Here is an 11,704-nt window from a genome sequence, read left to right on the forward strand (position 1 = left end):
CCAGCAGAGTGCCGAGTTACCCCTGAGGTGCTGTAGGTGACTGTCTCCCCACGAGGGGAGCACCCCAGTGGGTTTCCCACTGAAACCACAGGGGTTCACTGCTGACACCAGTCCTGCAGGTGCAGGAAGGGGCCACTCCCGAGCCCTGCGCTGTGTCACACACAGCCGGGCTGCTCCGGGCCTGGAGAGGCTCCTCCGGCAGCACAGGGCTGGGAAAGGCAGCCAGCAGCACGGGCAGGCAGCACCCTCTGCTGCTGGCAGAGCGGCTCTGGGCTTGCAGAGAGGAGAGAGGAAAGGCACAGCAGCGACTCCTGCGCAAACCAGGGCTGCTCTGTGTGCTGGGCACTCGGACACTGGGCAGGGGCTGTTCTGTGTGCTGGGCACTGAGCAGGGGCTGCTCTGTGTGCTGGGCACCGAGCAGGGACAGCTCTGTGTGCTGGACACTCGGACACTGAGCAGGGACAGCTCTGTGTGCTGGACACTCGGACACTGAGCAGGGACAGCTCCGTGTGCTGGACACTCGGACACTGAGCAGGGACAGCTCTGTGTGCTGGACACTGAGTAGGGGCTGCTCTGTGTGCTGGACACTGAGCAGGGACAGCTCTGTGTGCTGGACACTCGGACACTGGGCAGGGACAGCTCTGTGTGCTGGACACTCGGACACTCAGCAGGGGCAGCTCTGTGTGCTGGACACTGAGCAGGGACAGCTCTGTGTGTGCTGGACACGGAGTAGGGACAGCTCTGTGTGCTGGACTCTCAGCAGGGACAGCTCTGTGTGCTGGACACTCGGACACTCAGCAGGGGCAGCTCTGTGTGCTGGACACTCGGACACTCAGCAGGGGCAGCTTTGTGTGCCTGAGCCGGGCCATTCCAGGCCCCTGCACAGCACTGGGTGATTCCATCTTCTCACCTTAAAAGGGCTGTGTCTGCTCCTTGTTTTGAGAAGTCCTGGCTTTGTCTGGATGAGGCAACAAAAAGAAAAAACGAAAAGCAAGAATCAGAGTGAACATTTAATACTGCAGTGACACTGTCCACTTTGCACAACTAAAACCCTGAAACTTCACTCAGCTAAAACCCTGAAACTTCACTCAGCAGGAGGACAGGGAAAGACCACCCATGTCTGGAAGAAATTAAAAGACACTTCTGGTTAAAAACTACTTATTTTTTATAAATATAATTCTTTATTCATTGAACAACATGAAAGAATCACAAAGCTTTACTCATGGGAAAAAAATTTTTACAATTTGATTTATAAAAGTTGAAGTGAGAAATTAGTTATTTCCAGTGTTTGCTTTCTGTAAAACATATAATCATACCACTGAATTGTAGGAATGCATTTGACTTTTAAAAAATGAATAAAAATTCATATCAATAATCACTTATGGGAGAAACAGACTGCAAGAAGTTATTCCATGGAGCTGCCTTTGCAAAGAAAGGTTAATACAAGCTCTCAAGAAGGTGCACACTTTCTATTAATAACTTTCACAAAATAAAAATAGCCCTGCTTCCTTGGCCTACAGCCCAGTGGATTGCTACCATTCCTTCTCATCAGATTTGTTGCTCATTTAACCCTTCTTCCCATCCAGTCTCTCTCTTTCCAGTCATAAATTTTGTATATTCAAAAATATTTGGTTTTCATTTAGCAAATGCTAAGTATTAAAGTGTTCAACAGAAACTGTCTGCATGGAAAAAAAATACCCTTCTGAAAAATCCCCCAAACAACCCAGATAGCTCCAGTCACCAAGGAAAACGTGGAAGCTTTTAATGGATTTCAATAAAATCTCAGATACATTTTGGGGTGACCCACTAGATAGAGACTTCAGAAATAAACCCTATTTTCACCTGAAAAAACAGTAGTTCCCGGGGAAAAACCCATGTGCTTATTTCAAAGTGCAAATAAACCTTTCAGTGTTCATTTCAGGAGGTGCCAGCCACACATTACCAAGCAAGTGTGCAAAAGTAAGAAAACTCTAATGCCACAGACACCTGTAAGACAGCAATAAACTATTATTCACAACAATGTAGTTACTGTCTCATAGGTCACTTTTTCACTAAAACTTGTTCCCTCACACCAAATACAAAAGAACTGGAATGAAGTTAACGTGGGCATTTTTTGCTTAAAAATAAAAGATTTCTCTGCTAGCTAAACCAAACAATTCCTCTGAGCACCAAGCTTTCCCTCAGTAATTCTTGCAGTGCTGGCAAACAGCAGCTCTGTGAGCTGCCACACTCCTCATTACTTTCAGAGCCCCAGAACACCCAGGGTTACACATCCCTGTGCACACCACCATCACTGCCCTGAGACAACGGCTCTGGCCCAGCCAGGCTGAGCAGGGCAGGGATGAACGTGGCACTATTGTCTTTTAGCCTGAGAATTACATCAAATTAGACAGAATTTGGCAGGCAGTTGATTTAACAAGTCCCCCGAAGCGCCTGTGAGGTAGTTTTACATGCCAGTAAGCACAAAGGCCTGACAGGAGAACTGAGGCACTTCGAGGTGAAGCCATTTGTCCAAAGTCCCAGCCAGGAGCCAGAGCAGAGCCAGAGAGGCTGCACTGGGCTTTGGCTCCTCCTGAGCTCTGGACCCTGAGCCCAGCTCCCCCGGCTCCAGGGCCAGCGCTGCTGCAGGCACGGATGTCCCAAAGGGAGGTCAGGGATGAGGCTGCTGCTGGAGCAACAAGGGCACGGTGCAGGACAACCCAGGCCACGCAGACGAGGCAGGGGGACATGGGGCAGCCATCACCCCAGCAGAGCTTCGTAATCCACGTACCAGACCAGCTGGCCGGAGCTGGGGCTGACCCCCGAGATCGGCCACTTGCGCGGCTCGCGGCCCACCCTGCTGAGCAGCGTGGTGATGTCGTGCTTGCCCTTGCCCAGAACCAGCACGAACACCTGCCTGGCCCTGTTGATGAGGGGCAGGCTGAGGCTCATCCTCTGGTGGGGCTTGACGGGGCTCTCCGTCAGCACCACGGTGGGAGCCCCTTCCAGGCCGCTGTCGGAGCGCGGGAAGAGCGAGGCCGTGTGCCCGTCCGCGCCCACGCCCAGCAGCACCAGGTCGAAGCTGGCGTTGGCCACCAGGGCCGCGATGTCCTTGGCGTAGAGCTCGGCGCCGCTGTCCTCCTCCACGCAGAGGCGCCGGTTGAGGTGCACGGGCATGGGGTGGATGTTGAAGTAGGGCACCCTGACGTGCTGCAGCAGGTGCCGGTGCAGGCCCAGGAAGTTGGACTCGCTGTCGGTCAGGGGCACGCAGCGCTCGTCCACCAGCCACACGTGGCTGTGCTGCCAGGGGAAGCTGTAGTGGTGCCTGGCCAGCCTCTGGAACAGCCCCACGGGGCTGGAGCCGCCCGACAGGGCCAGGTGGAACTGCCCCGAGCGAGCCACGCTCCTCACGGCCGCCTCCTCCATGTCGGAGGCCAGCTGGGCAATCAGCTCCTCGGCCCAGGCCGAGACCAGCGGGCTCTGCCGGAATTTGGACTGGATGGCCCTGAAGTCACTTGGCAGCTGCCCGCCGGGGTTCAGCAGCTCTGCCGGCTCTGCCAGGGTGAATGCCACTCCCCCAGGCACCATCTCAAAGTCCAGCAGCTGCTGGTTCTCCACGCCCCCGGGGTAGAGGCGCGGGGGCTGGCGGGAGGTGCTGTCCAGCAGAGGGGTCCAGAAGGCCCAGGAGGCCAGCAGGCTCTCCGTGGTGATGAAGAAATCCTTCCTGCCGTGGTAGATGTGGGAGATGAGGACAGAATAGGCATCCCTCTCCTTCACAGGGCTGTACATGTGGAAATCAGACAGCGGCTGGCCGAAGACGTGCAGGTCTGAGCGAGCCCCAGCTTCTTTCCAGCTGTCTTTGGGCATGGCAGGCTGGAAGAGGTTCCTGCTCACCAGCACCGCAGGGGTGTTGAGGGCGCCGTGCCCGAAGTAGAAGATGATCTGCTTGGGTTTACAGGGGCTGAGCCCTGCATCCCTCAGAGTGCCGCTCTGAGGGCAGTAGGCCCTGCTCCTGAAGAGGACGCGGGCGTAGCCCACCCGCTCATCCAGAGCCTTCCCGGAGCTGAGGAGGAACGGGACCCCTTCCCAGCGCGGGCTGTGGCTGTGGATCAGCACTCCTGCAACGACACACACCCCCACACCTGAGCAGCAGGCACTCCTGGGCATCCCAGCACCTGCCCACCTCCTCAGCTCCTTTGGCAGCCACTGTGTCTCCAGCTCCACATTCAGCCCTTCCATGACTTCACTGCCTACCCAGAACTCAATGATCTTCATGGCCCCTTCCCACCCGGGCCATCCATGATTCTCACTCCCTCCCAGCTATCCCACTTGTTCAGCCTCCTTCCATCTGGCAGGAAACCAGTTTCTGAGCATGAGCATCATTTAGACAATTCTCTTCATGTTCACAGCGTGGTTGGAGATGGCCTCGTGGTTCACTCATCACAGAGAACAAAGCTTTACCTCTCAACTCAAGCTTATGGGAAGACAAAAGAGTTTACAGGCCACTTCTAAAAACTGCAGAGATTTTATAGTAATAGGCCTTAGCCCTTACACTTCCCATCCCCTGGATCACTGGTTAATGACACAACAACAGCATTATCTTGTCCAGCTCCCAGTTCCCAGGTCAGTGGATGCCTGGGCACATCCCTGAGTCAGCAGCGAGCCCCAGGGCCACGGGGCTGGTACTGCAGGGCTCACAGCTCCTGCTCTCCCCAGCTCCCACTGCTCCCCTGCCCAAAGTCTCACCTGCAAAGGTTGGCGTGGTGCTGACGTAGCCCCGTGCCTCGGGCAGCTCCTCCTGCACCTGGCTGTCGTAGGCCTGGTACTGGCCCAGCACGGCGCTGCTCCTCTGCAGCCCCCACAGGGCCTGGAAGGCCTGCAGCTTGTGCTGCAGCACCTGCTGGGCGCTGCTGACGTTGGCAGGGAGCTCCATGGTGAGGAACATGAGGGCCTCGGTGAGGTGGTTCTGCAGCACGTCCCGGATCACCCCGTACTGCTCGTAGAAGCTGGTGCGGCCTGGGCACGGCGGGGAGGAAAAATGCTGCTCAGGTGACCTGGTTCCCCTGCCTGCACCTCAGCGTGGGGCCAGGGACAGCAGAGCTCCAAGCTCCTCTCCTCCCCACCCAGCAATTAACCTGCAGCAATCAAGCTCAGCGAGGCTGTGGGTATCCTGTCACTGGATGTGTTCAGGGTCTGGCTGGACGGGGCTTTGGGCAACCTGTCCTAGTGGAAGTGGTCACTGCTTGTAGCAGGACGAGATGGTTTTCCTGCCCTCAGAAGGCTCTGGCTGAGCCAGACCCTTGGGAGACAAAATTTCGTGCACAGAGCCACGCTTCCCTCTCCCTGCCTGGCTTCTCATGCAGGTGGGAACAGTGGAGAAGGACAGAGCACTGCTGGAGTGACTCAAGGCTGTGTGTCACCAGCAGCAGCTGCAGCACGACCACAGGCTTCCCCCATCGACTGATCATTCATCTCCCTCCCCAGTGCAAAGGCACATTCAGTAATGGGATCAATGCTGCAGACTTGCTGGGAGCCAGGCTGCCAGCTGAAGCTGCACAGGGGAAAAGAGGCATCAAATGACATCAAATGACATCAAATGACAAATGACAAAGTTGTTCAGTGAGGGGGAGGGCACGGGGAGTAGCTGGGGCTGTGCACAGACAATGCTGCTCTCCCTAGATCTCTCTGCAGTGCACCCCTCTCCCACAAACAGGCTGAGGTGAGCTCTGGGCTGCCAAACCAAAGATTCCACCCCAAGTTTGCCAAAACTGCATTAGCTGAGTCTGTGGAGGCTGAGGGAGGGAGGCAGAGGAAAGGGGAGGCAGTCCTGCTGGTGCAGCAGCCAGGGCACCTGCCGTGGCCAGGAGTGCTGCAGGCAGCAGCCCAGCCCAGCAGCTTTGTGCTGAGCACTGCAGAGGGGATGCTGCAGCATTGCAGGCAGGCAGTGCAGCCGTGTCCTTCAGCAGGAGCCCCACGCCGCCTCCCTGGGCTGGGACTGTCCCTCTGCAGTGCTCCTGCCACAGAGAGCAGGGGACAGAAACAGGCAGGCAAACCCAGAAACATCCAGGCAGGAGATGCACAAAGAACAGCACAGAGGCACACTCGGGGTGAGCCCGGGGTCTGACAGGACAGCAGGACAGCTGAAGTGGCCTCAGACTGCACCAATTCCAAATCCAGGGCTGCTGACCAGGAATTGGGATAGCAAGGTCAGCAATCCCCCAGAGCTCTGCAGCAGAAAAAGGGGGGATTCTGCCCCTGCTCCCAGACGAATTACAAATGGATTTTTTCTTAGAGGCAGCAACACTACCTGGAAGTGTGTCAGTCTCCAGCACAGAAAGTGTGGGACAGTTCCTCTTTATTTCCAGGGAGCAACACACCATTCACCTGCTCCTTTTGTATTTCTGTACCAGCACCTCCTCAAGGGCCACCTCCCCGTTGTTGAGGAGCCTGCCACTCTCACTCACTCACTCACTCACTCACTCACTCACTCACTCACTCACTCACTCACTCACTCTGCACACCCTGCACTCTGCCTCACCAACCTTTAGCATCCACAGTCTCCTTCAAGACGACCTCCACTCTCTCCACATGATGTCGGTTCCAAATTGGGTCCAGAAACTGTCGGTTCTGATCCCGAAAGGGCAGGATATGGGCCACAGCCTGTGAGGGGAAAAGTTCAGAGACCCAGTGAAAACTCACAGTGCCTCTGCCTCCCTGCCCCACGCAGCAGAGCAGTGGGTCAGAGAAGGGAAAAGCAGCAGCAGAGCCTGCAGTGATGCACAGGAGGGTCGCCAGGGGCTGCCCAGAGCAGACATTAAAGGTCTTTTTCTGAGGCATTTTGAGGTTTCAGGTGAAAAGGCTGAACTGCAAACTGCAGAGAACTCAGTTTATATCTGTCAGAGGACAAAGGGCTGAGTCAGACCTGTAAGGTTCCAAAGTGCTGAAATACATCACCTCAGATGCTTACACCACTAACGTCATCTGCTCTTTTGGGGAGACAAACCCCCAAAATAAAACAGAAGAAATCCCCCCTCAGGGGAGATGCTCTCCACAGCTGGACATGCAAATTCTGAGTAAAACCTGGCCACACTGCCATGGCTGGAACAGGCTGCTTTAAAGTGTGGCATCACACTCCTGAGAAACAAGGATGGCATGTCCTTGAGCACACTCCCTCTGGGACAGTGCAGCTCCACATCCTGAGCTGTACCTGCAGCAGACAGTCCTTCAGGGCAGCAAGAAACCTTCCCTAAGCATCCCCCAGAACTAACATCCCATCAGCTCCTTATCATATCAAATGGAGGAGTGCTTCCAGAAGCCATGGCTAAGCAGAGAGGCCTGTGTGGAATGAGATGTGGAGCTGGGAGAGGACAGGTGCTGCTTGCTCAGCGAAACCAAAGCCCTGACCTTGGGGAGGAGGCCAGAGGAGTTCTGCATCTCTGCTCCAGCCACAGAGCCCAGCCCTGCTCTGCAGAAGGGACCCTCACCACCCCAACGGGGTCTGCACATCTCCTCTGCTCTCCCGGGACAGAGAAACAGGATTCCAGGAGCAAATGGAGGCTCTGGATCCCAGAGATGGATTTGGGAGGGGAACAACGCTCCCACCAGACGCAGAACTGACCACCAGGAGTCTGCAGGCAGCCGGGGGCTGCTCACCTGCTTGCCCAGGTAATGGTCCACACGGTACATCTCCTCCTCCCTGAAGAAGCCTGCCAGCTGTGCAGCCAGCTGCTGGGCGGAGTGCAGGTCGTGGCCGAAGGGCTTCTCCAGCACCACGCGCAGCCAGGCGCCGGCGCGCGGCCGGCAGCTGCCGTTGATGCGCGCCGCGATCTCCGTGTAGGCAAACGGGGGCACGGAGAAGTAGAAGATCCTGCCAGCCTCCTGCAGCCCCTCCTGGCGAAGCAGGCTCTCGATCTCCCTGCTCAGGGCCGCGTAGTCCTCGGCCGTTTTCAGCTGGTGGTACTGGCTCAGCTTGAGGAACTGGTCCTTGAGCACGGCACACCTGTTGGGAGCCTCGTCCGGGGGGCACGACAGCTTCTTCAGCACGTCAAACATCAGCCTCTGGCCCGGCTCCAGAGCTGCCAGGGCAGCCCCGTGGAACGTGAAGCTGTGCCCACTGCTCACTTGGTCCATGTAGAGCTGGAACAGACCCTGCCACAAATACTTCTTGGCCAGGTCGCCCGTGGCTCCCAGCAAGACCACGGAGATGTGGCCCTGGGGTGCTCCAGCTGAGGATGGCAGGGCTCCCACGAACAACACCGTGCACAGGACCCTGCCCAGCATCCTGGGGAGAGCAGTGGAGCCAGGAACACTAGAGGTCAGGAGTAAAAACACAAATCAATCCATGCTGCAGCACTGCAGAACATAACACAAGGTACGTGCTTCCCCCAGAAGAGCCAGGGGCTTCTGCCTGGATCCTCCACCCAACAGCCTCTCCTCCCCTCCACGAACTGAACCAAGGCAGTAATTCGGGTTCCTGACAGACCTGCAGCCTCCTCCTGCACACCAGAAGTGGAAGGCAGCGGGTGCTGAAGGCCCTTGGGCAGCACAGTTCCCACAGCTGAGGGGGTGTCAGTGCCCTTGCACAGGGAAACTGGAACCCACGTTCATCCACACCTCAGACTGGCCACAGAGGAGCACACGTGCCTGCACCCCGAGCACACGTGCACACTGAATCCTGCTCCCAACATCCTGCTTGGGACTGTGCTCAAACACTGCTGGGCTGCCTTGGCATGGCTTCGTGTCAATATTGCCACAGCAGCTCAGGGACAAACACGAGCACTGGCAGCCCCAGGCTCTTCTTCTTTCACTTGTTGGCTCCTGTGCCCCACCACTGAACTGGGTTCTAACGACTGCTGGGAGACTGGTGTGGTAAAAAAACAGCTCTGGGGAAGGAGTTCAGCCCTCAGATTGATGTGAGCCAGTCTAGATGCTGCCTCATGGTGCTGTGTCTGTGGCCAGGGGTTTGTGCTCTGCCTCCTGCAGCCTCCACCACTGAAGAGCAGGTCCTGTTCTGCCCTTCTCCCCTCAGTGCTCATTCAAACCACTGCAGCCAAGCCAAGAAGTCCCTTTGCTCACTCTTATTTATTCAGAATGAAGTTGTTTTTAAGAGAAAGTACACATTTAGCACTTACAGTGAGAAACACAGCAATGACTTTGCATCTCAAGAGATGTAGTGTCACTGAAGAGAGGTTTAGTCACTCCTGCATGGGTGACTAAACCACTGTGCTGCTCTCATTACAGAGGAGTTATATCAGCAGCTCTCACACTGGCTATAATGCCATTTTATAAGCTGTGTTTAGTTGGACCAGAGCCTTCACAGCACACAATGTTATTTACTTTAAAAACTTTGAGCTTTGGTCAATAAATGATGATAACTAAATAACTAAAACCAACATCTGGATATCTCTCCCTGTCTGCAGCTTGAACTGGTCTGCAGAAATCTTGTGTTTCTCTCCAGCAGACTCACCTGTAACACAGGAGCTTTAGAGTCCACAACAGCAGCTGCAGATGTTTCTCCTGCCCAGCCTCTCCCAGCGCAGATCCTGCTCCTCCTGTGACTGGTGTCTCTGATCAGTGCTCAGGTGTGCAGGACAGATAAGGCAGGCTGTTCCCTTCCTGGAAAACAGGAGGAAAGACCCAATTACAACAGAGAAAAAACCAAAAGTGCCCGAGCCAGCAACGTCCCAGCACACCCGTGCTCACAGTCCTGCCCTGCTGGCTGTGCTGTGCTTGGGCTGCAGTTTGTGAGCAGGGAAAACACAGGCAAGGTGGCAGTTCCTGCTCCCAGAGAGCTGCCCCCAGCTGAAGTGCAGTCTGTGAGTTTAACTGCCCTCTGCCAGCCCTCTGCCTGGCTGTCTGCCCTGCCTCCCTTCTCTCCTCGCCCTCTGAGCTCCCTGGACCCACGGAAGGACGCCAGCCAGCAGCACTGGCACTGCCAAGGGGCACTGCTGAGGCTCTGCCTGCAGAGGAACGATTCTCTGGTTCCCCTTCCCCTGCTGTGGGGTTATGACACAGATGGCAAAGTTCCCCAGTGCAATAAAGGGGTATTTGCACTTCCTGAGCAACCTTTGCCCAGGCAGCAGAGGCACTGACGCCCTGGCAGCCCTGCTGGGGCAGGCACAGCGAGGAATGGGATGGCTCTGGGAAGGCCACGCTGCTCCAGCCCCACAGAGAAACGGGAACGAGCCAGGGAACTTCCTGGCAGCTTCAGCCACAGTCACGTGTGTTCCCAAACCAAGGGAAAGGCAGTTTCACAACCCTCCCAGTTGCAAAATATTGAGCTACGCTGCACAGAATAAGCTCAGTAAACCCAGCAGTGTTTGTTTACTGCTTTCACATCAGCTCATCACCACTGCTGCCACTAAAAAATAACACTCCAAAAATCCCCCAGCCAGGCAGAACAAAGTTACTCGGTCAGGCTTCACGAAAAGACTCCTGGGCCTGATCCACACAAAACAGAGGAGCTTGGCCCAGCAGCCAGGCTGTGCAGTGCCTTGCACAGCCACTGCAGCTCCCTCCCATCCACAGGAGCTCATTTCATTTCCAGGGAAAAAATGCAAAAGAGCTGGACGTGGATGGTCCTTGTGAGGCCCTTCCAGCTGAGGATGTTCTATGATTCTATGGAAAATGCAGCATGGCCTGGGGATCCCACGGGGCTCTGCACACATGAAAGGGCTCTGGGATTCTCTGAGGACTGGGGAAATCCTACTGGTGTTCTGTATGTGCAAACAGCAGGGCAGGAATGACCTCACCATCAGCTTCTGGAGAACTCCGAGGCTTAATGAGGAGACCCACATTAGAGGCAGGCTGAGAGGTGCAGGAATTCGTGTTTGGCCCTTCTGGCTCTGGTCAGCCTCACTCCGTGTGCTCTGGCCCCAGCATCATGACAGCACTGCTTCCAAAACCCTGGAAAAGCAGGACAGGGGACTGTGAGGAACCCGGGCCAGCGCGTGGGCAGGGCACGGGACACGGGGGTGAGCCACGGGGGACAGGGGTGAGCCACGGGGGATGGGGGTGAGCCACGGGGGACAGGGCTGAGCCCACCTGTGACAGGGATGAGCCCATCTATGGCAGGGATGAGCTCATGGGTGACAGGGATGAGCCACAGGTGAGAGAGATGAGCTCACCTGTGACAGGGATGAGCCCACCTGTGACAGGGATGAGTCACGGGTGACAGCCATGAGCCCACCTGTGACATGGATGAACTCATGGGTGACAGGGCTGAGCCCACCTCTGACAGCCATGAGCCCATGGGTGACAGGGATGAGCTCATGGGTGACAGGATGAGCCCATCTGCGGCAGGGCTGAGCCCCGGTGGCAGCGCTGTCACACTCCCGAACCGAGCGGGACCCGCCGCCGCCCCGGCGCTGCCCGGTGCCCGCTCGGGCCGGGCTGCGGGGCCGGGAGCGGGCTGTGCCCGCAGGGAGCGGCCGGCCCGGGCTCGTCTGTCCGTGCCTGCCCCTCCTCGGGGGCCGGGAGCATCCCCGGCACCCCTCCATCCCTCCATCCCCATTCCATCCCTCCATCCCATCCCATCCCTCCATCCGCGCTCCCGCCGCCCACGCGGTTCCGGAGCGGGGAGGCCGGCGCGCGGTGCCGCAGGACACGACCGGCTGGCCCCTCCCGGCCCGAGCTGACCCCTCCGCCCCGGGCTGACCCGCTCCGCCCGGTCCGGCCCAGTCTGGTCCGGTCCAGCCCGGCCCGGCCCGGCCCGGCCCCGCCGCCC

At 57.0% G+C, this 11,704-nt stretch overlaps 1 protein-coding gene across 6 annotated transcripts; it reads right to left on the reverse strand.

The window, feature by feature from the left end:
- Positions 1–1,158: 1,158 nt before the first annotated feature.
- Positions 1,159–11,615, reverse strand: H6PD (hexose-6-phosphate dehydrogenase/glucose 1-dehydrogenase). Of its 6 annotated transcripts, XM_039727744.1 has the most exons (7): positions 11,106–11,615; positions 10,731–10,884; positions 9,446–9,594; positions 7,633–8,287; positions 6,522–6,639; positions 4,726–4,995; positions 1,159–4,097 (listed from the first exon to the last, which is right to left on the reverse strand). In XM_039727744.1, the coding sequence occupies exons 4-7, from the start codon at positions 8,257–8,259 to the stop codon at positions 2,740–2,742; spliced, it is 2,373 nt and encodes a 790-aa protein (XP_039583678.1). In that variant the 5' UTR covers positions 8,260–8,287; positions 9,446–9,594; positions 10,731–10,884; positions 11,106–11,615; the 3' UTR covers positions 1,159–2,739. The 6 variants fall into 6 exon arrangements, with proteins under 6 accessions (XP_039583678.1, XP_039583677.1, XP_039583679.1 ...); XM_039727743.1 differs by having other exon boundaries at positions 10,731–11,615; XM_039727745.1 differs by having other exon boundaries at positions 10,726–11,615.
- Between the last annotated feature and the right edge of the window lie 89 nt (positions 11,616–11,704).

Source organism: Passer montanus, unplaced genomic scaffold (genome assembly GCF_014805655.1).
Source record: "Passer montanus isolate IOZ18808 unplaced genomic scaffold, ASM1480565v1 scaffold62, whole genome shotgun sequence".
Taxonomy (NCBI): Eukaryota; Metazoa; Chordata; class Aves; order Passeriformes; family Passeridae; genus Passer; species Passer montanus.

What these genes read in the sequence shown, in the direction of transcription:
- H6PD (XM_039727744.1), bottom strand. Translation starts at nt 8,259, where the DNA reads ATGCTGGGCAGGGTCCTGTGCACGGTGTTGTTCGTGGGAGCCCTGCCA. An exon ending in ACCATTACCTGGGCAAGCAG is followed by an intron (nt 6,640 to 7,632) that starts GTGAGCAGCCCC and finishes TTCCCCTCACAG; the next exon opens with GCTGTGGCCCATATCCTGCC. An exon ending in GGAGACTGTGGATGCTAAAG is followed by an intron (nt 4,996 to 6,521) that starts GTTGGTGAGGCA and finishes CGCCGTGCCCAG; the next exon opens with GCCGCACCAGCTTCTACGAG.